This window comes from Mesoplodon mirus, assembly GCF_964341445.2.
Source record: "Mesoplodon mirus genome assembly, chromosome: 10".
In the NCBI taxonomy this organism is placed as follows: Eukaryota; Metazoa; Chordata; class Mammalia; order Artiodactyla; family Ziphiidae; genus Mesoplodon; species Mesoplodon mirus.
In genome coordinates this window covers 25,161,779-25,189,163 of record NC_138986.1, presented here as the reverse complement: position 1 = coordinate 25,189,163, position 27,385 = coordinate 25,161,779, and the positions used below count along the sequence as shown (strand labels likewise).

Sequence of the window (27,385 nt, the reverse complement as noted above, 5' to 3'; positions counted from 1 at the left end):
AGCAGCAGATCGACCTTGTTTATTCAGCTGGTTCATTTGTCCTTTGTGTCAGTGAACCCCATGTGGGTCCCAGGTAACAAATTTTTAGTTTATCTAATTTGTATCCTTTCACACGACTAAAACATGTTAAAGGCAACAGGGGGAAAAAAATGAGGTGCTTGGATCAGAATAAAATTTAATATTTATTATACAGATGTTGCATATTTATTGTAGAAATTTTTTAAATTGATTTTTTAAAAGTACTACCGGAGCAAACCATTCAACATTTGTTTACATACCTCCAGACTTCTTAGACAAACGTTTATTTACAAAAATTAGGTAGTACTCTTCATACGGTTTTCTAACCTGCTTTTCATGTTGTGAACATCTTTCCTTGGTGGTAACTATTCATCTACATATAAATGAAAAAAACTTTCAGCCTTCACAATAAATACTTAAAGGCATTTTGACCAGAACCATTAGAAATTAAGAAGGATGTTGCTTTGGCTTTGGTACCTCCTGTATAATGTGAAAATTGGCAATAAGTATTAAAATATTCTGAGGATTTGCTGAAGATAAGAAACCCCACCTTTTCCATCACACAGCCTTAAAATTGCTGGCTTTCTTTGAGAGCAAGCAAACGTTGGCTTCTGTATCCAAGTCTCCTGTCGGGGTCTGGCCCCACTGCTCCGTGTCTTCAGGGGCTTCTGGAACTACAGTGATGCCCGGGATCCCACCGCAGGCTCCCTGAAGGGTGACAAAGAAGCGGGAACGCTGCCCGGGCCGGAATCCGGTGCAGCCCTTAAGGAGGGGGCGTTGGCCGGCAGGGCGCCGGCGCTCGGGGCTTGGTCCGCCCGGCTTCTGGGCCCTCTAGCTGGGAAGACGGCGTCGGTCACGCGGTCCCTCCAGCCACTCTGGAACCCTGTGTGGGTGCTGGTGCCAGGGAGCTGCGGGGGAGGGCGGGGCCATGTGGTCGGTCTCTATGGAGACGGCGGGCTGCCAGTCCCGCCCCTGCCCCCCGGCTGCGGCGGGGGTCCTGCTCTCGCAGCACCACGCGGTCCAAAGAGGAGGCAGACGTCCGGAGCCGGGACTCTCCGCCACCTCCCGGAGGCAAAGCGCTTGCCTTCTGGGCTGCACAGCTTCTTCTTGGGGCCATGGGGGCCCAGCTCCCGGGAGGTTTAGTTCCCGGTGCAGCCTCGGGAAGACCCAAAGCAGCGCTCTCGCTGGGCTCCCCTTCGGTGACCTTGGAGAACCACAGCGCTGAAGTGGCGCTTGGGAGAAACACCACGGTCCCTGCCTAGGGTCAGGTTTGAATTGGGCTGTGGCCAGTAAACTCTTATCTCCTGCAGAGCACGCATTTGAGATAGGGATGAAGTCATTGAGTTATTGAGTTATTGAGCAGTTTGGAAAACACTGATCTTCGTAGGATTCTGAGCTGGCTCACAGCGACTCCCTCCCTCCTTCGGGCAGTTCTCACCCTCTTCCTCCGGCCAGAGTCCGAAAAGTGGGGTCACGTGAGGGTGGGGGGCGCGAGAGGGATGGGGGGGCAGGTAGTGAAAGAGAAATACAAAGAATCTACTGCGAATACACCTCGTGGTTAGAACTGTATAGCTCTGAAAAGTTAATATGCTAAGATTTGATGAAAAGGGTTATAGTCATATATAGATCAATAAGATCAAATCTTAGTTAAAATCGTGATACTTATATTTTTTCTTTTTTTTTTTTTTTTTTTTGCGGTCCTCGGGCCTCTCACTGTTGTGGCCTCTCCCGTTGCGGAGCACAGGCTCCGGACGCGCAGACTCAGCGGCCATGGGGCCCGCGGCATGTGGGTTCTTCCCTGACGGAGGCACGAACCCGTGTCCCCTGCAAAGGCAGGCGGACTCTCAACCACTGCGCCACCAGGGAAGCCCTATTTTATCTTTTTAAAAGGACCCGTGCTCTGCTTATTCATCAACCTTGCCATGTATCAGAACAGAATATCCTAACAACACACGTATTCAAGTGCCGCACAACCCGTGTAATTGTTTTCAGGCCCATCTTGACATTTGTGCATCATAGGAACCTCAAAAATTGTGCTCTAAAAACCATTATTTACGTGAAAGAAAGTAGGGGTTGGGACTTGGAAGTTTTAGAACAACAATAATTGATTATTCTTCTTGAATGAATTTAAATAGTACAGTCACTTCTTGTTATAATTTTAATGTTACAGCTTTAAACTTCTATATCTGTGAGCAAATCCAGCGTTTGATTATGTGCAGTTTGGGCTCACAAAACTCCTCCTGTGCCTCAAAACATGCTATTGCTTTCATTATTTATTATTTATTTGTGCATTTAATAAAAATTATATACCACTTTATGTTCAAAATGTCATGTTTTTACATGCCCTGAATATAGGACATTTTACTTAACTGGAATTATCTTTCATTTCTATTTTTTCACAAATCACACTCACTTCCTGTATACCAGTTCTTTTCTGCAATCTTTAGAACCACACAACCTCTGAGGAGGTATATTTAAGGAATTAACTTTTAGAAAATAAATGTATCATTGTACAACTTGCAATGTGAATTGCCAAAGTACTCAAATGTAGGTACCTCTGTGCCAGGGAACAATGTTTTGTTTCCAGTTCACTCCAAGTCAGTGTCTTGCACAGTGGAGTAGGACCCGAGTAATTTACATTCCTCCAGCTGTGTAACCAATCACCTGTGGAAACATAGTTAATGACAACACGGTTCTGATTTATCCCAGTGATGATTTAGCTCTCTGTATGGACTGGCAGCTGTCCAGCCCTCTCACCCCTTAACCTGGCTTTGGTTGTCACACAACAGGCACCCCCCGCCACCCCCCACCCGCCTTTTTCTCCCTAAGCATGGAGGTGCAAGTGTCGATTGCTGAGTTTCTCATTGATATGTCAGTTATAAAGAATAATAAGTCATGGGATAGAAAGTATATTTCCAAATTAACCCATACCAGTCATACATCCAATTCAAGTTACACTCACATGTTAGGAAAAATCCAGTATAACCTTTAAACTTGATACCAGTTACTACCTGTGTGACCTTGGAATATTTTCTTTACCCTGTTCTTTTCATCTGTAATCAAACTCCCAGGATGAATGTGAGAAATAAATGAGCTCGTGTATGGGAAAGAGACTTACTGGCACTGTGCCAGTCAGAGTAGCTACTCAACAAAAGGCAGGATGTTAAATATAGCCTTTATTCCGGGTCCCCCTCCCCACTTTGATTTAGTTACTTAATATGTTTGTTGGATCCAGTAACACATGAGAAGAGCCACAGGTTGGGGTCTCCTATTTTATTCCCTTTTTGCACCAAACTTTAGAAATATTTAGAGCCCTTGTTTTACACAGTGAGGTAAGAAATAGTTCTCCAGTTTGTGTCACCCACGCTGGAGTTTCAATTCAGTGGAAAACTAGTCTGTAAGCAAAGCAGCAGCGGGACATTTCCTCTTCCAAGAATGACTCGCTACTTTGTATTAGAACAAGAGAGATCCTAAATGATCAAGGAAGAACTTTGTGGTACAGTATTTTGGCTTTTGGAGAAAGCACATGGAGAAAAGATGAAAAAAATGGATGAGAATTTGATTTTGTACATTTAGGTTTTGAGTCTCTCTTGGTATTAGAAGATACTGTAGCTGTCCGATTGTAAACATAATTCACAATAAATATTCTTGCCCCCAGAGTGAATTCTCATCTCAAATACGTACGCTTTCTTCCAGTTTGCTGATGTTGTGAAAGAATAATCTGTCCAATCTACATATGAATTCAATTCTAAGCTTATTTTGCCATCTAACTCACTTGACATAATGATGGAAATTACTAATAAGAAGATCACACAAGTTGATAAGTTGTTACAGTTGTGATGCAGTTGTCAAATCCTAATAATCAGTGAAGGGATTTGGCTTTTTCTTGGCTAGCGACTTTTCTTTCAGCCCTTGAATTTAGAAAATTGGTGGATGTGAACAATTATTCATTTACTCAGCAACTACTTGCCAAGTCCCTACCTGTTGCCAGGCACTACGAGGTAGGCAGCTTCTAAAATGACTCCCAACGACCCCAGCTTCCTGGTATTCATGCCCTTTGGAATCTCCTCCCCTCAAGTGGAGGCTAGACTTGTTTCTAATGCAGGGTTTGCCAAACTTTTTCTGTAAAGGGCCAGGTAGGAAATTTTTTTTGCTCTGTGAGCCATATGGTTTCTTTCCCAATTACTCAATTCTGCTGTTGTACTGAAAAGCAACCACAGACAATATGTAAATAAATATGATTAGCTGTCTTTCAGTAAAACTATTTACAAAAATGGGCAGTGGGCCAAATATGGCCTGCTGACCATGTTTGCTGACCCCTGCTCTGACGAATCAAAAAGCAATGGTATATCACTTCTGAGATTTTGTTACAGACTCTAGCTTCCATCTTGCCTGCCCTCTCTTGCCCTCTCGCTTGCTTACTTGGGTGGAAGCCAGCTGCCATTTTGTGAGCTAAGTTGTGGAGAAGCCCACCTGGGAGGGGAGCCTCCAGCCTGCAAGGAACTGAGGCCCTTGTTCCTCGGTCTGTGAGGAACTGAACCTTGCTGACAACCCCCTACCCGAGCTTGGAAGCGGATCCTTCCCCAGCTCAGCTTTGGGATGACAAAAGCCCCAGCTGACACTTCGGTTGTGAGAGACCCTGAACCAGAGGACCTAGTTAAGCCATGCTTGACCCCTGACTCACATAAACTATGAGAGAATAAATGCTTTTTTAAAGCAACTACGTTTTGGGACTGTTTGTTACACAGCACTAGATACCCACTATGATACCCACATTAGACAACTAATACACTTCATGATAGGCTCCTTTAACAATGAACAAGAGATATGCTACATATTATCTCCTTCTCTTGGAGACTGACTGTGAGCATCAATATACTAAATTTACAAAACATCCTACAAAAAAACAGTTTTAATTTTGTTCAATCAATCATTTCCAGGCATATTTAACCACAGATGCTGTTTTTCTGGGAAATACCTATTAATATCTTATGGAGCTACTATTTGGAGAGTTTTGTGGGGTTTTTTTAAGAGGCTGAAAGGATTTTTTTAAATTATTTTATTTTTATTTTTTAGATTTTTGGCTGCGTTAGGTCTTCGTTGCTGCGTATGGGCTTTCTCTAGTTGTGGTGAGTGGAGGCTACTTTTCGTTGTGGTGCATGGGCTTCTCACTGTGGTGGCTTCTCTTGTTGCGGAGCACGGGCTCTAGGTGCACGGGCTTCAGTAGTTATGGCTGACAGGCTCTAGAGCGCAGGCTCAGTAGCTGTGGCGCACGGGCTTAGCTGCTCCTGGGTATGTGGGATCTTCCCGGACCAGGGATCGAACCCATGTCCCCTGCATTGGCAGGCAGATTCTTAACCACTGGGCCACCAAGGAAGTCCCTGGAGAGATTTTAAATGCTGGACTATGAAAAGAAATCATTCCATTTAAAGAAGTAGTGATTGCCAGCATGCCGTCTCTCCCTGGATCAAATAACTAGTCAATAAAGTAACATATTCATCTAAGAGAATGCATATAATCCTGTGGGAATCTGTATCTGTGTCTATGTTTATATCTATATATGATGTACTGTACTCACATATTGAAGCCCACCAGCAGAGATAGCAACTATTCTTTCCGTAATGTTCCACTCATTTTGTAACTCAGTAATACCTTACCACAGAGGATAATACCAATTTTGAGAAGTTGCTAAATAAAAATCCCTTATGTTGGCTCTTGGAGAGATTTCACATAACAACAGCTGGGCATCTTATGAAACTAAGGATTTGTTTTGATTTAATGTTGATTCAGAGGGAGGTATTTAATGTTCCACATTGCCATGAGGTTTTTATCTGAACATTATTGTACTGTAGTTTGCCAAGACACATCACTGCCTTGCTTCACACGTGAGGAGACTGAGGCTCAGAGATGAAATTACTTGTAAAGCTTTAATTTGGGGGGGGAGGTTGAGGTTTTTTGTGTGTTTGTTTTTGGCCGTGCGGCATGTGGGATCTTAGTTCCCAGACCAGGGATCAAACCCATGCCCCCTGCAGTGGAAGCATGGAGTCTTAACCACTGGACCACCAGTGAAGTCCCTAAGGCTTCAATTTGAGGGGAGCAGAGCAGGAATTCAAATTTGGTGCTCACCATGTCATGCCGCCTTTCTGTAATATTTCTAAAACTGTTCCTAATATGCTACATGCCTTTCCGAGATACTCATTTTTAAAATGTGCTTCTGTCTCATTGAAGTGTAATAAGCGTAGAGGCACCACCAGTGTTTGGCTTATTCTCAGATTCTTCTGACTTGCCAGTAACATTTCTTCAGCTACTCCAAGCCGAAGAAATTCACATTGTTCCCTCTCTTCTTGGTATTTATAGCAACAGAGGGTTGCTTAGAAACTTAGACATTTCTGATGCTTGAATCTCAGCTAGAATTTCAGTGGAAGCAGTCATCCAATTTGTGTTTTAACGTCTTCTGTAATGGACATAACCTCTCAAGACAGCTAATGCTGCTGAAGTGATTGTTTTCCCACTTAGGCTGAGCCAAAATCCATCTCTCTGACCTCATCCATTGTTCTTCATTTTGTCTTCTGGGCACTCACAAGCCATGTGTAATTGAATTTATATGTAAAAAAGCCTCCAGATATTGATGTGCCTGTGGTACAGTGTGAGAAAGTGGTCCACTTGCTTTTCTCTTGTTTAAATAGATACTCTGTTTTCTATAAATGGAAAAATCTCTCTCTTCCTCTTTGATTTCAAATCTAAGACGGGCCCATGTATACATGAGTCTATTCTGGACCCTTCTCTTCTGCTCCCCCGATTAGTTGTTTGTCCCCATGCTAATACCATGTCATCTTATTAGTGCAGCTTTATAATAAGTTTTTCTACATTAATTGTTTATTGAAGTATAGTTGATTTACAATATTATATTAGTTTCAGGTATATAGCATCGTGATTCAATAGTTTTACAGATTATACTCCATTAAAAGTTATTACAAGGCAATGGCTGTAATTCCCTGAGCTATACAATATATCCTTGTTGTTTTGTTTGTTTGTTTTTAATGAAGTACAGTTGATCTACTAAGTTGTGTTAGTTTCAGGTGTATTGCAAAGTGATTCAGTTAATGTGTATATGTTAATCCCAAACTCCCAATTTATCCCTCCTCCCCTATAATAAGTCTTGATATCTAGAAACACATCTCCCTCTCTTGCTTTTCCAGACTGTCTGGACTACTTTAGCCTTGTAAATTTCCATAAATATTTTAGAATCAGCTTTTCAAGTTACATACATGCAATATCACTTTGGGATTTTTTTTGAGATTGCATTGAATCTGTAGATCAATTTGAGAGAATTAGTCTTTTCATTTTTCTGAATCTCTAATATATATCTCTAAACATCTCTCTCCATTGATTTAGGTCTCTAAAAATTGTTTTTCAGGGGCTTCCCTGGTGGTGCAGTAGTTGAGAGTCCGCCTGCCGATGCAGGGGACACGGGTTCATGCCCCGGTCCGGGAAGATCCCACATGCCGCGGAGCGGCTAGGCCCGTGAGCCATGGCTGCTAAACCTGTGCGTCTGGAGCCTGTGCTCTGCAAAGGGAGAGGCTACAACAGTGAGAGGCCCGCGTACCACAAAAAAACAAAATAAAAAAAAAATTGTTTTGCAGTAAAGTTTTCTATGTTTATAAAGTTGTACTTTTACTTTTTCTAGGTACTTAGTAGTATTTGATGTTGTTTTAAAACTTCTTAATCAAAATAGAAGATAAAGAAAAATATGCAAGTTATAAGTGTAATACTCAATGAATTACAAAGTGAACTCACCCAGGCTCCCACCCCTAGATCAATACCAGCACCCCAGAATCCCCTCTCATATCCCTTCTAGTCATTACCTTCTCTTTCCTCCCCAAAGGTAACCACTATCCTGACTTCAACCACTAGAGCGTAGAACTTTGTATAAATAAAACCATGCAAAATGTATTACTTTGTTTCCAGCTTCCTTTGTTTAATGTCTTAGGTGTGTGATTCATGCATATTGATTGTTGTGTGTAGCAGCAGCCTGCTCATTGACCTGTAGCATTCTATTGCATGAATATATGACAATATATTTATCTATTCAACTGTTGATGGATGCTTGGGTTGTATCCAGTTTGGAGCTATCCAAAGCAGCTATGAACATTCTTGTGGATATATTTGGTCCACATGTGCATGTTTTTCTGTTGGGTCAAGTGTATGCATATGTTCAACTTTAGGAAATAATGCCCGTTTTTCAAGTACTTATACTAATTTACACTTTGACCAGCTATATATGAGTTCTGGATGCTCACCAACACACAACTTTGTCAGTCTGTGCTGGATAACAAACCATCCCCAAATCTGAAACAGGAATTGTTGTTTTTCACGATTCTGTGGGTTCACAGTTCATCTGGGTGGTTCCACTTGCTGTTGTCGGCTGGGGTCATTCATTTGGTTGCATTTACCTGAGAGCTCAGCTGGAACTGGAATACCGAGATGGCTTCATTCACACATCTGGTGCTCTGACTGGGGTGGCGGAAATAGGTGAGAGCTGGTTCAACCTCTGTCCTTCCACGTGGTCTCACCTCACTCAGTAATCTAGCCTGAGCTTATTTACCCGGCAGCTAGATCTCAAGAGTGCAGAAAGAGAAACATCAGGTCTTAGAGCCCAAGACCAGAAGTCATATATCCTCCCTTCCATAACGTCCTATTGGTTATAACAAGGCAGTGCTAGCGCAGATTTGTAGGGAGGAAGGGCAATAAGACTCCACTTCTTGATGGGAGAACTGGATGGGACCAATCATTCCTGGCCGTATGTACAGACAACATGCCACGTTGCATCCTCTGGTCACAACAATGCCCATGCCTTTCACAAGCAGAATACATTTACCCCATCCCAAGACACCCAATGTCTCATCCAATGATGGTATCAGTCTAGAAGTTCAGTCTCTCGTGATCTGCATCAGGTCCAATTGCACGTGAGGCTCCTTGTCTGTCGCTCCTCTTGAACTGGAGACCTGTGAATTTAGCTGTCTCCCAGACACCTAGATTACACTGGTGAAACACAAAAAGGGTGACCACAGCAGTCTTTCCTATTCACACAGGCAGGGAACAGAAGTCACATGGCAGTTTCTGGTACACAGCACTTCTGAAATTCAGCCGGACCAGTTGTCCCAATAATTCCTTGATTATGGTCCAGGTCTGCTCCCTGGGAGTAGTCTCCTAATCCATTGTTCTCAGCTTCTCTTGGGTCTGTCCTCTGAGTCACCCATCTTTTTCAATAAGAAATTATCTGTGGTTGCAGTTGCAAAGCTTTCTCAGCCTGCTTCTTACCTGTAGAAAGTTGGAGGCTCAGAGACTATTTCAGGCCTTCTCAGTCCCTTTTACTTCAAGCTGGTCGTGCTTTCACCAGAACGATCTTCTTGACAATTTTGTGGGCTTTCTGTGTATCTTATTATAATCCATTCTCTTCAACAAAAGCTGCATCCAGAAATCCCTTTGCGATAGGCCCCTGGCTGCCTTGGGATATGAATCAGGGTGCTGTGGGACCAAGTCTCTAAGACTCTTAGGAACTCTTTTGTCTTCTAAATGAGAGGGTCTATGAGACACACCACCTTAAACCTTTCAAAGACCTTACCAAGGAGGTCTTTGAAATGAAGCCATTTATTACTTTGAGACTTTTTGCTGGCTGGAGATACTGTACTAGATGTTCTTTATTTCTGCTCGATTCTGCTAAAAAACTAAATAGATTTTCAGGTCAGTTCATGTCTCTCTTATTGTATCATATTCAGCTAAGAAGCCAGTCAGAACTTTCTATATCCTGCTTGGAATCTCTTTAGCCAGGTCTGCAGATGCCTTGGTAGATTTCCTATTGTCCACATTAATGCAGGCAACAGTGTTACTAAACATTCCACTGCTACATAACACAGGTGATCCTCTTTCTAGCCTTTCTTAGCAGCTTCACTGTTCTTCTAGGCTCCACGGACAGTCTCCTCACCACCCTTCCAATTCCCACTTGCTGCTCTTTTTCGACATCATTGCCATGTGCTCTAAGTTATGTTACGGCAATACTCTACTTCCAGGTATGAACTTTTTCTATCAGTTTCTATTGCTGAATGACAAAACGCTCCAAACTCTAGTGGCTTAAAACAGTCTTTTACTCTTATGATTCTGAGGATCAGCTGGGCCCAACGGAACGCAGCGGCTCTACTCCATGTGCTGCTGACTAGAATCTTCCTTTCCGACTATTCTGCAGTGCCACTAGTGTCACAAATCTAGGGAGATATATTTGTGAGTCTGCTTCCGGACTCAACTGGTTTATTTGTCTATTCTTACGCCAATATCTCGTGCTCTATTTACACTAACTTTATAGTAAATAAGTCCTGATACCATGTAGAGTAAGTCTTATTACTTTATTCTTTTTAAAGTTGTCTTTGCTGTTCTTGACCCTTTGCATTTTCATACACATTTCATAATTAGTTTGTCAAACACACATACACACACGTGCACACAAACACCCCACCCCACTGCTGGGTTTTGATTAATAGATTAATTTGGTACAACTAACATCTATATAGACATTACTGTTACTTAGATCTTTAAAAATGTCTCTTGATAAAATTTTTAGTATTCTATGCAGAACATTTGTACCTCTGATTTAAACTGGATTTTTAAAAGTTATTATAGGGCTTCCCTGGTGGCGCAGTGGTTGAGAGTCCGCCTGCCGATGCAGGGGACACGGGTTCGTGCCCCGGTCCGGGAAGATCCCACATGCCGCGGAGCGGCTGGTCCCGTGAGCCATGGCCGCTGAGTCTGCGCGTCCGGAGCCTGTGCTCCGCAACGGGAGAGGCCACAGCAGTGAGAGGCCCGCGTACCGCAAAAAAAAAAAAAAAAAAAAAAGAATCATTCCAATTTCTGAGTCATTTTCCCAGCAAAGTAAAAAACAGCTCTGGTTTGGATTCACATTTGGGTGCAAGTAGTTGAGGAGAGAATAATTGCAATTTTTTTTTTTTTTTAGTATTGATATGAGTATTTATTTAAAATAAGTGCTGAATGTCCAGGGTCACAGTTTTTGTTCTAGGACAGCAGTCCCCAGATCCCAGGTATGGATGGGCAGAAAACAGAGGACGGGAACACAGGAGGCTAAGGCTCTTGTTGCAGGGCAGAGCCGCCCAGAACCAGGGAAGGTACAGCAGAGGGCAGCCGGGCAGCCCAGGGCTTGTTGTTCTGCTGCAGGAACCCCAGGCCCAGGCCATTCTAATGGGTTCTGCAGGTAAGTCTTTTGCCTCCGATATCCTTACTGCACCCTGTTCTTCCTCTGTATGCAGCTGGAGAAGACTTATACTAATGTCAGCTCAATCTAGTTTTTCCATCTTGCACAGCCAGCACCCTAGGGCCATTTTTGCGATGATGATTTTTGATGACTACTAAGGATACATTGTCTTAGAGAAGTCTTAACTTTGTTTTCCAAAAGCCTTGCTCATTGCTGGAACGCAGTCAACACTCAGTTTCATGTACGTGCTATTATTTGTTCAACCAAAGCTGAATGCATGAAGGAAACTGGTACCACTGGCAGTTCCTGACGCTAGGAACTGCTAAGGATCAGGGAGGCTGTGTGTAGGGTGGCAAGGACCAGTAAATGAGTGGAGCATCCCGGCTGGCAGCGTTGAGGGGGAGTCGGGGATTGAGAGTAAAGAGGAGGGGTTGGGGACCATCCCAGTGGCAGTGTTCATGAACTCTCTGTGTATATTTGTATGGATATATATATATGAGTTGTTCTAATTGTATCTATATAAACAAATATATGTAAATGAATTGCTGTAATTCTATTATTCCTATATGGACAACATTAATACACTGGATGTTCTAGGTGATCTTAATTAAACCTACAGTTTATGAAATGAAACTACAGTTTCTAAGACCGGACGAAAATAATTTGCTGAGATGTCAGCTGGGAATTCTCCCAGGGAAAGCTTGGAAACGGAGAGCTTCCACACAAGATTCAGTGCCTGGACACCTTTTAGCAACAAGTCATTAAATCGACAGGTGAGTCACATACTCTAGAATAAGACAAGATTTCTAAGGTGAATTTTACTGTGATATAGTGGGTCTCATGTTGCCATATTTAGAATAAAATAAATACTTGTAAAGAACTTAGTTTTTGAGTCACTTTAAACAAAAATAACCCTACCCCAAAGACAGTCTCCTCACCCCAGTCCACGACTCCAATCTTATGGGAGGTGCAAGAGCTGCTCGCACTTTTGCCCTGGCAGCACCTCCAGAGATGAAACAGAAACCTCCAGGACACACCCTGGTTGCTATAAGGGGGAGCAGACAAGAGAAGGTGCTTTGGTGGTATTTTGGTGTGGAGAGTGTTGATATGTGTTTCTTTTAACTCTCTCTTCCCTCTTGTGCCAACTGCATGGTTCCCTGGGGCCTGGGGATGCCCCTCCTTTGAAAGATAATGCAGGAAGTAGTTACTGGAATGGCCCAGGCAGCTCTGCCAGACCTTCATGGAAAAGGGGGCTGCCTGGGTCCTCAGAGCTCCTGCACGGTCCAGGCGCATTCACAAGGGAAGGAGACCAGATGGGCTGGGACCAAAGCCTGACTAGTAATAAAGACAGTGGGTTTATATATGTCCTCTGAGCCAAGCTGCACTGAAGTCCTGGTTTGGGGGGACGCTGGTCCTGGTGTATGTCTTTCATGGAGACACTCCTAACAATGGCTCTTCAGCAAAATTTTCTAACTTTCCTTTTGGTGGGTGCTATGAAGAGGTAGGACTATGGGTTAGGAAAATCACACCTACTTCACACGGCCCTGTTTTCACAATTAAGCAAGTGGCCAGTATGTGTTTTCAAGATGAAATGTTTGGGATCTGTTTCCCCAGACCACATTAGCTTAGGTGGAAACAATAGTGAACATCCATTACCTCTCTGGGCCCTCCTTGAGCCCCTCTGCAATTACATCCCTGCCAGCCTTTCCCACCAGCCCACCCAACAAGCCTGGGCTTGCCTGCATCCCTAGATAAAAGGAGTTTAAGCTGAAGGCAGAGACCCTTACTACATATGTGAAAGTGCTTTGTGAACTGTAACGTGCAATGCAAATATTAGCTGTGAGGTTGTTAGGTTGCCTATGGATTGCTTAGCAACTAAGAACATATCGAACTGTAAAGGAAAATGTCATTTTCTCTCCTTTATAGCTCTTTCAGGAAAGAGTTGCTCTTATAAGTCACTGATTTGACCTCTGGACTAACAAGCAACATCAAGAATTCTTTCTTTTTTTTTTTTTTTTTGCGGTACGCGGGCCTCTCACTGCTGTGGCCTCTCCCATTGCGGAGCACAGGCTCCGGACGCGCAGGCTCAGCGGCCACGGCTCATGGGTCCAGCCGCTCCACGGCATGTGGGATCTTCCCAGACTGGGGCACGAACCCGCCTCCCCTGCATCAGCAGGCAGACTCCCAACCACTGTGCCACCAGGGAAGCCCAAGAATTCTTATTCACGATTTTTTTATGATGCACTAAATCACAATTAAGGTAAATGTAGCCTAATGATGTAATTATCTTAAAGAAAATAAAATATCATAAAATGTTCATATAACTTTTAAGAGTTTCTTTTTTTCCACAGAAAAAAAGCAACTGATATTTTAAGGCTTATAAACAATCTTTTCTAGTGCTGCTGCTTCTTCGTGGGTAAAATGGAGCCTTGGGGAGTTGAATACCTTCATACCATAGCAAAATGTTTAGTTTTTGCAAAAAGTTATAAATAACTTCAGCCAATGAATTTTTAACATTCTCTTAGTATATTAAATTCTCCTTGGAACTCTCAGACAGATAAGATATTTGAAGTAGGTACTCCGAAATATTTGTTACATGAATGAATGGATCCAAAAAATATCTGAGAAATGACAGTGGCAGCAACATTTAGGAATGTGGGCAAGACTTACATGGCAGTGGTCACTGATTGCCGTTAAGTCCAGGTTCTTCTTCCTTCCCTTGCGTCCTATTATATCTGTAATTTATTTTAAAATACTCCAGCATGGCTGGTGTGACATGTGAAGGTGTTAGTTGGAATTACACCCAGGGGCAGCTAGTGTTCTGATCAAGAGTTAGTACGCTAGGGGTGATTAGCTAGCACTGTACTGGAAAGGTCACAGTGTTTTAGCTATTACCAGATACTTTGCTAATTAGCATAGCAAATATTAGATATTAGTTATTATCAGAGCAACTAGTGGCTTGTTAACATGCTGGTTGAATGCTAGAAATGGCCTGTCTTTGGTGAAATTAAAGGTATTCAGATATGTGGACTGACCAAAATTCTAGAGAGCCCTCTGGCATGCCTGGACCTGTTTGAAGAATCCAGCCAGGCCAGTTGGTGCTTATTAAGGATGGTTTCATCTCCAAAAAATGGCCTTGTCTGACTGGGGGTTTTCTGGTAGCCTGAGGCCAACAAAAAGGATAGTAATAGAATCCTGTTTATGGAACATTGTTTTTCTCAGTTGAATGAATCTTTCACCCAAAGGGCAGAGAGCTGGGATTTTGTCAGGCCTACAGAGGAGGCTGTATGAAGTGGTTTGGGCTTATTTACTAAAGTTTGTTCAGTGAAACTCCAGGTAGGGCATCATTTGGTGCTGCTTTCACTACAACCTGATGGTGGGGCTTGGGGGACAGGCTAACCCTCAAACTTCTTAGATATTTACCAAAAAGTGTCAGAGTTGTGCAAGACCAAATTGGGTAATTTTAGTTCACAGCACCTGCTTCTCTCAGTCTTTCTTACACTTTCACACAGTCATTTCATCTCTCCTACCTACGAACGCACCTTCTCCATTGTCAGATTTCTCTGCATCTGTGGGGCTCCTAGTGGATTATTCCTGATGGAGTCACCGAGTCACTGGAGGGAGATAGCCATCTTCCAGGCATGTCGAAAGAGGCTGCAAAGACAGGCCACAGACAAAGAGGCTCTTCAGTCAATGCTTAAAAATCAGGAAGGGGCTTCCCTAGTGGCGCAGTGGTTGAGAGTCCGCCTGCCGATGCAGGGGGATGCGGGTTCATGCCCCGGTCCGGGAGGATCCCACATGCCGCGAAGCAGCTGGGCCCGTGAGCCATGGCCGCTGAGCCTGCTAGTCTGGAGCCTGTGCTCCGCAACGGGAGAGGCCACAACAGTGAGAGGCCCGCGTACCGCAAAAAAAAAAAAAAAAAAATCAGGAGGAAGGGAGATTTTTATGGTAGTCATTGGGTAGGCTTCCTTTGACTCCAATTCTGCAGCTTTCAAGATAAGAAAGTAAGAGACCAAGCCCTATATCCATAATAGCTTTGTGGGCCATCTTGTTCTAGTCTCATGTATCACGAACCAAGCAATTTTACTTGTAACCACTGGAGGTCATTAGTGATCTTGTGGTATATTTTGAGGCTCATCAACATTAGGCCTGACCTTTTTTCACTGGAAACTTCATTCACTGTCTGGCACCTGAATTCTTCTTTCTGTGGGAGAAGGATATGGAACTAACCTGTTAAGTGAAATTACTCTGCTTTGTTTGACAGCAGCTGTGTTTCTGCAGAGTTATATGTATTTCATAGTCCCATGAAGCTGTTATTACATGTTCTGGGCTACTAATTTCGGGGGAAGTTGTATGTCAATTTCTGGTCTCTGGGTTTGGTATCCTGAAACCAGGGTCTTTCATTTGTAGCAGTGGCTTTTGATGTTGAACATCAATCAGGTCATTCCCTACAGTCTGGATGAAGTCTTTCTTACATGACTTCCTGCCATCTCTTACTGACAGCTGAAGACACCATGTGCAGATGGTCTAATCCAGTTTGAGCTGTGCTTGATTTTAACCAAATCTAAAAGCCCAACTTATTTTCATTTTTAGCCTAAAGTTAATGCAATAAAATTTTAAAGCATCTTTATTGAGATGTAATTCACATACATAAAATTCATCCATTTAAAGGACACAGTTCAATGGTTTTAGCAGTGGTCCCCAAGCTTTTTGGCACCAGGGACCGGTTTCGTGGAAGACAGTTTTTCCACGTGGGGGGTGGGGGGGGCGGGGATGGCTTAGGTGGTAATGCGAGCGATGGGGAGTGGCAGAGGACGCTTCCCTCGCTTGCCCTCCGCTCACCTCCTGCTGTGTGGCCTGCTTCCTAACAGGCCACAGACTGGTACCGGTTGATGGCCCAGGGGTTGGGGACCCCTGGTTTTAGTACATTCACAGAGTTGTACAACCATCACCACAATTTAAGTTTAGAACATTTTCATCACCCACAAGAGAAACCCCCTATCTATTAGCAATCACTCCCCATTCCAATCCCCCTCAATTCCAGCCCTGCACAACCACTAATCTATTCTATTTCTCTATAAATTTGCCTATTCCAGACTTTTCATATAAATGGAATCATACAATATGTGGCCTTTAGTTCACCTGTTTTGTAGCATATATCAAGACTTTCCCTTTTATTGCCAAATAATATTCCATAGTGTGGATATGCCATATTTTATTTATCCACTCATCAGTTGATGGACATTTGGGTGGTTTCCACATTTTGGCTACTGTAAGTAATACTGCTATGAACAACTGTGTATACGTCTTTCTATATGGATGCTTTACTTCTTTTAGGTATATAACTAGAAGTGGAATTGCTGGATCAAATGGTAGCACTGCAATCAACTTTTAATTATTAAGTGTTTTTTCTGAATTATATTTACTCCTCTAGTCCCTGTTCCCCCATAACTATGAATAAGCTTGTGAATAAAAGAGAGAATTTAGCATTATTCGAATGCCTGAAATCTTTGCATGTAAGCTCAGCTATATTTGTGCAATACCTTGCTTTTCAGACAGAGAAGCCATTGTTTTAGATGATTTGTTTTATAATTTCTGAATAACTTTGTTTTAATTCAGGCAGTTATAAAGCTTAAACAGGATATTGCAGTACCAGTCAGAAATATGTTGTCACAGTTTTCATTAAAAGTTTCTTCTTAATCTCTATGAGATATATTCAAATATCTAAGATTTTTCTTTTCTATCCTAATAAATATTCCATATTGTTAAGACTTTGGATATTTTCTTAAATGGAGTTTTATGATATTTAAGATATTTTTCAAAGGTTCATCTTCTCAAACCTTCCCTCTGGCAAGTCCTCCCTCTCACTTCAACTTAAATGTCACCTCTGCTGGGAAGCCTTTCCTGCTCATCTTTCACCCCCATCATTTTTACAAACCTCTATCGTGGCATTTCTCCTGTCCATTATGCTTATCTGTCCACAAGTCTGACGGTTTCCAGTGGTGTTGTCCCCCTGCCACTTGAGTAGGCTGACCTTTCCTGTGACCCCTTAAAGAAAACTGGGCTGTTTGTGTCTGTCACACTTGGAGAAACCTATGAGAAGACTGAATCAGTCTCCTAGTCACACTGGTGGGACCGGTTTCAAATTGCTTCTGTTCAGCAAGAGGTAATGCCTCCTACAAAGACCTTTCCTTACGGGGCTGGAGCTGTTCAAACTTGTAGCTTTTCCTGGTGGGTGGGGCAACATTCATGATTCATGTAACTGCAGTCCTAAGACATGGATGGATAGTGTGTGTGTGTGTGTGTGTGTGTGTGTGTGTGTGTAGGGAGAGGGAGATCACCACCAAACAAGGATTAGCTCTTGTTGCTTGTCTCCATCAGAGTCACCTGGAAAGGGGGTTGGAGGGCAGAAAAATGTACCAACCCATGTATAGTTGAGAGGGAACACCGCTGCCCCGCACTCTCGCCTCAGTACACCCACCCCGTCTTCCCAAGCAGCCCCTGGGAGGGCTCAGTTGAGGATGTTTATCTCGATTGTAATCTTTGAGGAAATCTGGTACATAAATTTTTCAGAGACAACACACTTCTAGATTAACCTTAAATATAGAACAGCTACCTCACGCTGAGTTACTGACGTCCATGAGAAAGGACATTTCTGTGTGGAGGTGGTGGAGGGGAGAGGGGATTATTCAGAGACCCATTGTTTTCTAAATACCCAAGACAGGTCTGGAAACGTGGGTCATCCTGACTCTTCCCTCCCCTCAGCCCCATACTCTGGACATATTTCTGTCCTTTCACATAGATCAGATGGTCGTGGGCAACCACATAAAATATTAGCATTTGCTGTTGGGTGGCTTTTAGGGGTGGATGAAGCTAAGAAAGGAAACCCTGGAGTTTGAAAGGAAAGGAGAAGCCAAACCCCAAAGCTGTTTTACTGGGGACAGAGGGAGAGTGGGTCGTAGGACGGTCACCGGCTTATATTAGGCAAAGCTCCTGCACTTGAAGTCCCCACTTCCTGTTTTATAAGTGTTGCTACTCCCCCTTTGTAATGTTTCACTTCTCTTTACAGTATGGTAGCTCCACTTGCCATTATGTTATACACCGTAGTCCTTGCTTGTTCATTTACCATCTGCCTATTCCACTAGAAGGTAGCTCCATGAGGGCAGGGACTTCTTCTGCTAACTCTTCCTGTCCCTAGCACTTAAAACAATACCAGGTTCATAGTAGCCACTCAATAAATGCTTGTTTGAATGAATGAAGATGTGTAAAACACTTCCTAATTACAATAACAAAAAGATAATCAGCACAAAGCTTTCCTTTGGTAGTTCTCTCAGAGGAAGGATTTTTTCAAGATATGACAAGTTTTAGAATATAGGATATTACTAATACTTTGCTTCATTGAAGACTTTTCATTATTTAATTAATTCAAGACCTCTATAAAGCAATTCCAAAAGGAATTATGCATAGTAATAATACCCAAGGGTGCCATATCGCACACCTCCAGGGGATGCTATTTCACTCTATCACCTGTGTGAATGGCACCTCCTAAACTTGTTCATTGCACAACTTCCCAAATGTAGCAGCCCTGATGATACTACCAGCCATTTCTAAAGGACATGATATTAGCTTCCAGATCTACCAAGTATCCTTTACCCTCTGCGAAGGGTCAAATCCACAGATAACTCATTGGAAAATGGAGACAAGGTTTTAAGAGACCATTTGTCTCCATTCTGTATTTTTAAATGTCTTTAGGAAATTTTCAGGAGGGTTGAGGCAGAATGAGAGTAGACGTAGCTCCCTGTGAGACCTAAACGGCTAGCAAGTCTTAGAAGCAGAAGGAGGATGCTCTTATTACATACAGAGTAAGTTCCTGGTGACTGCCTGTCATCTTTCCTCCTACCCTCTCTATGTATTCTTTTGATGTCATGGTCAGAATGCTTTCAAGTGCAAGTAACAGAAATGGAATTCAACCAGCCTAAGAAGAAAAGGGAATTTATTGACTTAAGATTTGTCTACTTTAGGCTGTGCTAGATCCTTAGGTTCAGTGTTACCAGGGCTCACTCACTCTCTCCCTTCTCTCAGCTCTGCTTCCTTATGTGTGTTGCATAAAACTAAAAAGATAAGCACAAGACCCTTATGAAGGAAATTAGAAATTTGTATTAAAGGGTAGTAGAAAAAAAAAACCTGGGTAAATAGATAGATATGCTGTGTTTCAAGATGCCAATTCTCTCCACATTCATCTTTCAATTCAATTCAATCTTGGTACAAATCCCAAAATGGCATTTTCTTAAGGACTTTGAGAAACGGATTCTAAAGCTAATCTGGAAAAGAAAATGGACTACAACAGCTATGAAAAATTTAAATATAAAGAAAAAAATTAGTAAGAGTTGTACTACCAGATATCAAAACCACTTTTATCCATTTATGAAATATCCCCATGTAGTATCTCAAGTGTAAGGAAGCAAGGACTGAGATAAGTAAGTGCTCTGAAGGGAAGGGAAAGGGAAGGCGTCTTTAAGGGTTGGGTAGATCAGAAAGAAGCTTGGGCGGCTGGAGATCCTTCCTCTTCTTGCATCAATTCCTGTTTAGTGGGCTAGACACTGTCCATCACACACCCACCCACCCATGCCATTCCCCAATTCCTCTCCATCTTCCTGACAAAGCCCCTTTTTTCCCTCAGGTATCATGTGCTTCAGGGGTGGTGGGTCACACTGACCCCCAAAGAGTGAGTCAGGGTTGGACAGAATCATGGTCATTCCATCCTCTTTGATGTGTCTGGTTTAGGAAAGGGCATGTAGATATTAACTCTGCCCAAGGAAACACAAGAGAGTGGCTGCTAGCGTTTCTGGGAGAGTTTTCTTCACTCTCAAAGGGACCTAAAAAGGAACTAGAGGAAAGGACATGCCCTCTTCTGCCCTATAGCCTGTGATCTCTGTTGTGTGCAGATCTCTGCTCACAGCAGTCAGTCATTTGGGAACCAGCTCAGGGAACAAGTTGGAGGGACCAAAGCAAACTACTGAGCAGGCAAAGTGAAAATATAGAAAATCCTTGGCCATTAATGACACTGAGTTCTTGAATTCACTAACCCTGGAGCTACCCTGATTTCCCTTATTTAAGGAAAGTGAAAGAAAGATAAATAGGTTTAAAAATGGTCCATAATAGTCCAATTATCTAGCTGTCACTTCTCTTGTTATACCAACTCTCCAGAATCTCGCTGAGAACCAGCCAGGTTTGGAAAAACCAAAAGCATTTAGCAGTCAAACTGATGTCCTTTACACATAGGAGAGAGCGCGTCAGACCCTCATGCAGGGTCTAAGTATTTAATTAATTCAGGGCTTCAAATAGGATTATACATTCTCCTAAGGACACCATACATGTATTCAACACTTTGTACTTTGGCATCAGCATCAGGATCTGCTAGGCTGCCTCTTCTACCAGTGGGCAGTCAAGTTCACCAATGTTGAGGAGGGTGAGCCCGTTAGAGTCACTTGGAGTTTGTTAAAAACATGAACTATGAGCCTCACCCATAGACATTTTGGCTCAGAACACCTGGGATGGGGCTGAGGAAGCTGTTTTTACTAAGTTCCCATGGTGATTTGGTACCCAGCCAAGGGTAAGACACAAAGCCCGGGTGACCTAAAGGCCCCAAGGCTTCTTCCACCTTTTCGTCTGCTCCTTCTTGGAGGCTGGGACACAGATGGTATGAGTGTCCCGTCCCTCCTATTCTCTACTAGCAAAACAAAAGTATTTGTTCTGTTTCTGTAGATTTTTCATTTCACTTGCAATACTTCTTAGTGGTTTTAGAATGTTTCATTGTAAGTAACCTTAAACTTGACACAAATAATGAAAGAAATATTTGACTCTCATGTAATTGGAAAACCCATAGGTAGGTCTGGCTGCAGTTGAAGCTCGATCCAGAGATTCAGTAATTAAACGACTTGTTTCTTTCTGCCCCTCTGCTCTGCCTTCAGCAGTCATGGCGTCATTATTATGGTTCCTCAGTTGTGTCCAGAAGAAAAGAATTCTTTGTTTGGTTTCCCTCTGGACTAGTTTGGGTCCATGCCCACTCCTGCCAGTGGCTGTGGCCATGGGATTGACCCACATGAATTTAATTAGCTTTGACCATGTGCTTTTTGGAGTCAGGGATGAAGTCAGCTCCTGTAGAACCACATGGACCACCAAATAGGAACTGAGGTTATTTTATCTAAAGAAGAAGAAGTAAATGATGGATGACAAAAGCTAAAGTCTATTCATGCAGCATTCAACAAATATTTACCGAGGGTCTACTGTATATCAAGCATAGTTCTGGGTGCATGGGATTCAACACTAAACAGTGTAAAAGACCTCTACCCTCTGAAGTTCATATTTTAGTAGACTAAAACTTGGCCTAAAATGAAACAAGAGGGATGTTCATGCAATTCACTGGATATCTGACAGTACAACATAGCACCACCGGAAATAATTGGGGGTGTTTTCCATGTCTCAGAAGTTAGAGCACTGTGGTAGACTGGATAATTTTCTCCAAATATGTCCAGGCCCTAATCCCTGGAACCTATGAGTGTTATCTTGTACAGCAAAGGGACTTTGCAGATGTGATTAAGAATTTGTGTTGGGGAGATTATCCTGCATCACTGGAGCTCAACATAATCACAATGGTCCTTATAAGGGATGCAACAGACATCAGAGTCAGAAGAAAAAATGATGTGATGATGGGAGAGATGGAGAGACTTGAAGATCTTATGCTTCTGGCTTTGAAGATAAAGGGGACCTGAGCCGAGGAATAGAGACAGCTACTAGGCCCTGAAAAAGACAAGGAAACAAGTTCGCCCCTTAGAGCCTGCAGAAAAAAACCAGCCCTGCCAACACCCTGACTGTAGCCCAGTGAAACTGATTTCAGACTTGTGATCTCCAAAACTCTGAGAGAATACATTTGTACTGCTTTAAGCCACTAAGTTGGTGGCAATTTGTTATAATGAACAGGAAATTAATACAAGCAGTGATTTTCTCTTCCTGTTTTTCAACTTTTTTTTTTCATTCTTTATTCTAATTTACACATATCTATTTACCCCCTGCTAAGTTACAAGCACCATACCAGATACTGGGGACACAGCAGCAAACAAGACGGCTGCCATACCTTTTGTTTATGGGAATTCCAGTCCAGTGGAAGAGAAAGTCTTTAAATGGTGAATGAGTCCAAAAAAGGACTAAATTTGAGGGTCAGCAAGAAAGGAAACACAAAAATAGTGCTCAGGTTACACTTTAGTGCACATCAAGTGTAAAGGATACAGGTTTCGGCAAAGAATATGAGATGGCGTGAAGTAGGCAGGGCTCAGTGGGTGAGAGTATCCTCCCACAGGGAAGTGTTTGGGGAGCAGGAATGGTCAGCCTGTTGGGAATGTGAGAGGATTCTGGCAGTACCCCAGAAATACCACCCCAAAAACCCACTAACATCGCCTTATATTGTTACCTACATTGTTGCAAAAATAGCTTTTTACTAGGCACGTGACTTGGATCTACCATGCTAGTTCCAGAGAAAGTTTCTTACTCCTTCCTCAGGACCCTACTGCTTCATTGGCCACAAGTCATATAATAATAAGAATCACACAAGCGAAGTCATCCTGCACTCATATAGTGATGTCACACCCATGTGCATGCATTATCCTTTATTTTCCACCACCCAAGGGCAGGCATGGCCAACCCAACAGATATCAAAGAAATAGCTACGGTGATGCTAAGTGACAAAGGAAAAGTAACTGAGGCCTCACCTAGTCCAGGGGCTCGGGGAAGCCTTCCCTGAGGATTTGACATTTAGGCTGGATTCTAAAAGATGCATAGGAAATAGACAAGCCAAGACTTGGAGGATGAGTGTTCCTTCCACCTGGAGGGGATGACTTGCATGAAAGCCTTGGGCATTTTTTGTCTATTCAGTGGTAAAATCAGGCCTTTGGAGACACATTGGAAAGTTTAAATAGGCAAAAAGAGGAAACTACCAATCACCCATAATTGTACCAACTAAGTGCAACCTAATTTTTTTTTTTTTTTTTTTTTTTTTTTTTGCGGTACGCAGGCTTCTCACTGTTGTGGCCTCTCCCGTTGCAGAGCACAGGCTCCGGACGCACAGGCTCAGCGGCCATGGCTCACGGGCCCAGCCGCTCCGCGGCATGTGGGATCTTCCCGGACCGGGGCACGAACCCGTGTCCCCTGCATAAGCAGGCGGACTCTCAACCACTGCGCCACCAGGGAAGCCCTGCAACCTAATTTTTATGCTTTTATGTACCCATTTAACTATTTACAAATCAGAATATACAAATTATTTTTAAATCTTAAAAAAAAAAAAAACCTGCAGTCACCCTCCTTATTGCTGTACCCACACCCAGCTTTGCTCTCACTCACTGCAGAGCTCAGCACATGGTTCTGCATTTTCTGTCCACCCCAGACCCGGTCGTTATGCTGTGTGACACTGGTCTCCATGTGGAAATCCACCCAACACAGACCCACGCCATGGAGCGTGTGTCAAGCCACCAGACAAGACGAGGAGGTGCCGCCTGGGCCACTAGAGTGCAGGGACCTCTGCCAAAGGCACTCGGCCCTCTCCAGGCCCCCTCCCCCATCTGCTCCTCAGCCATTTCATCACAATTCGGGCAGCATCCTTCTACTTCTTATCAGAAACTTCAGAGCAGAGAATTAGATTCAAGTCCCATATCGCTAAGCTTATTAGTTTTGCAAAGCACACATTGTGCGTGGAGAGCACGCTGCGAGGCGCTATCATGAATTATTCCAATGAAGCTATCTTTGTCGCAACAAACGAGCGAAGCACATTTTCTTCATTGTCTCCTCACATGCTGGTATTTCTCTTCACGGATTTCTTACTTTGCGACATTAACTAAAATGCAACGAGCCACAATGTCATTACCGCAAACCACCCTAGTTCTCTGCTCCTCATGTACTGATTTTTGTGTGTGTGTGTGTGACTGAAGCATTTTCTTTCCTTCTTGCTTAAAATTCATTATACTCGAATGTGTCCTTGCAGCAGCACAGACTAGGAACAAATATAAAATATGTATGATTAAGGTTTACTTTAAAAAGCAATTCAGGCTCAATTCTCTTTTGCTTGGCTGGGATGGAATGGTAGATGCTGTGAGGATGGGGACAAAGACTCTGAAGATACTGAGACCCATCTCTGAAAAGGAGGCTGAAAACGTTTCTGTTTTGCATCTTATTTTATTGATCTGTCTTAGAGTTCCAAATGAGAGCAAGTTGTCTCTCAAGGGCCAGTGGAATGACTATGAAGCAGGAGTTAAGGTCACGAGTCCACTGGGATTAACTGTCCTTGGTGTGGTCACAAGTCTCATTCAGTTTGAACGTTAATCTCTTTCAATACTGAGAAGACCCCTAAGGGACACCTCTGCCTGTGAGTACCCTGTGCTGCCAGCTCACACACAACTCCGTTCTTTTTCCTCATGCTTACACTCCAACTCCCACCCTCTCTCCAGACTGCCTTGCCAACAGGTTCATTTTAAGCCACTCTGTTTTGTCTCCAGTTATGACAAAGCTGCATGGACAAGGACCAAGAAAAAGCAATGACTTAAAGTCAGGGGAGTAGAAACACACAAAAATAACAGGCAATCATTAAACCTTGGAACCGAAGCAGGTAGCTGCTTCTTAAAAACAAGCAAGAAAACAACAAAAAACCCCACTTTTTACAATAATGTTTAACTTACAGAAAAGTTACAAAAATAGTGTAAACAATTCCTCTAAACTTTTCATCTGGATTCCTTGATTGTTAACATTTTACGATTTTTACCTTATTATTTCAAATATTTGAGAGTGAGTTGTAAACATAATGCCCCACTAACCCTAAGCATTTCAGTATGATTCCTAAAAAACAAACACACTCTGCTGAAAAATCACAATACATCCTGCAATGTTGGGAAATCAGCATTGATTCAGCACTACTGTCCAATGCACAGACTCCACTTAATATCTCTGATTGTTCCAACAGCATCCTTTATAATCGTCCTTTCCTTCTCAGTGCAAAATCCAATCTAAGGTCATCTGTTGTATTTAGTTTTCATGTCTCTACATCCACCTTCGATGTGGAGCAATTGCTCAGTTTTTCCTGTCTTTTCGTACTTGACACTTTTGAAGAGCATAGGTCTGCTACTTTGTTTAATGACCTTCAGTTTGTGGTTGGCTGATATTTCCTCAAGACTACATTGAGGTCATACATTCTTGGCAGGAATAACACAGACTTAATACTATGTTCTTCTCAGTGGATCATGTTGGGGGAATAGCATGTCAATTTGTCCTACTGTTTATGATCTTAACTTTACCACTTGGTTAAGATGGTTAATTATTAAGTATTTTGTATTTATTAATTAATAAGTAACTAAAAAATATTTGAGTGATTAGTTTTAAATTAATTAAAAAGTATTTGAATCTATGCAAGTATTTTTTTCCTCATCAGACTTTTACTTACTAGTTTTAGCATACATTGATGATTCTTACCTGAAGCACTTATTACTGTGATAGCTACCAAGTGGTGATTTTCTCATTTCTTAATTCCTTCTACATGTATGAAGTGGTGTTGTGTTGCAAGGTAGAACATTTCCTTTCCCAAGAACTGTGAGGCTCCAGTTAAGCCAAAAGTTTGGTAATTCATGGTCAAGACTGTCTCTGGGTCTAATGGATATTCAACAATCTGTTGGTGAGGGTAACTAAGGTCCTTTTTGTACCTAATTGGAAGTGTCATTTTCATTTCACATTGAAACTTTCTGAGGCTTGACCCACTCTATGGGAATTTAGGTCAGAGAAGATCCACTACAGGATGAAGTCTGTTCAGAGTTACCACTTTTCTTTCAATGAGTTAATCTGAGTCCATTAGGACCCAGTAATTGGGCAGCAGTAGCCACTTAGTAGTTAGAAAAAGTCTTGTATTCCCAGTGGCCTTACGTAAATGAGTTCTGGTAGGTTCTTATACCAAAGTTTCCAATCAGCTGTGAGACTGGCCACAAACATCTGCAATTATGCTGAGTTTGGAGGAAATCAGGAGTTTCAGGGAAGAGCTAGATTTACTCATACCTGGATTGCTATCTGGTGGCTTGGGGCTGTAGCAGATGTTTATTGCTAATTATATACAGAGGACAATCAGGTATTAAGTGTCCCTTTTTGTGTGTAGTTGTTAGCTGAAGAGTCAGCAGTACATCCTTCATGGGCCATGAAATGTTTCTTTGGCCTAAGATCTATATAGCTGCCAAGATGACCACTTGAGTAGGGGCGTGGATTTTGTATTCATTCAAGATCTATCTGTGCTTAGGTGGCATGCTTGTAAGAAGTTTACTTCTTCTGGATCCTCACTTACAAGTCTTTCTTGTTGGATGTCATATTTTAAAAGTTTTCTTTATGAATGTCACATTAAGAAATTGTTGAATGCTAAGGTATGATGATAGTATTATATGCAGTATATGTTTAAAATATTTTTAAATTATTATTTAGTGATAGGGAATTCCCTGGTGATGCAGTGGTTAGGGCTACATGCTCTAACTGCCAAGGACCTGGGTTCTATCCCTGGTCGGGGAACTAAGATCCCATAAGCTGCGAGGTGCAGCCAAAAAAAAAAACCCCAAAACCAAAAAACAACATATTATTTAGCGATACACACTGAAATACTTATGGATGAAATTATATGATGTCTTGGGACTTCCCTGGTGGCGCAGTGGTTAAGAATCCACCTGCCAGTGCAGGGGACATAGGTTCCATCCCTGGTCTTGGAAGATCCCACACGCCGCGGAGCAACTAAGCCCACATGCCACAACTACTGGAGCCCTCTCACCTAGAGCCCATGCTCTGCAACAAGAGAAGCCACGGCAATGAGAAGCCCGCGCACCACAATGAAGAGTAGCCCCCACTCACCGCAACTAGAGAAAGCCCGTGTGCAGCAACGAAGACCCAACGCAGCCAAAAGTAAGTAAGTAAATAAATAAAATTTTAAAAAGTATAATTAAAAAAAAAATTATATGATGTCTTGGATTTGCTTTAAAATAATATGGGCATGAGGGAGGAAGAAGAAAAATAGGATGTAGCAGAAACCAGATTGGCTACAGGATG

At 42.6% G+C, this 27,385-nt stretch overlaps 1 protein-coding gene across 1 annotated transcript in view; it reads left to right on the top strand.

The window, feature by feature from the left end:
- Nucleotides 1-11,949: 11,949 nt before the first annotated feature.
- Nucleotides 11,950-27,385, top strand: part of ECT2L (epithelial cell transforming 2 like) — a gene marked incomplete at its 5' end in the record, with an annotated part of 57,245 nt that continues 41,809 nt past the window's right edge. Inside the window, 4 exon segments of the mRNA XM_082633769.1 lie at nt 11,950-12,051; nt 13,205-13,237; nt 13,241-13,282; nt 13,284-13,321. Coding sequence (XP_082489895.1) covers nt 11,950-12,051; nt 13,205-13,237; nt 13,241-13,282; nt 13,284-13,321 — 215 coding nt within the window.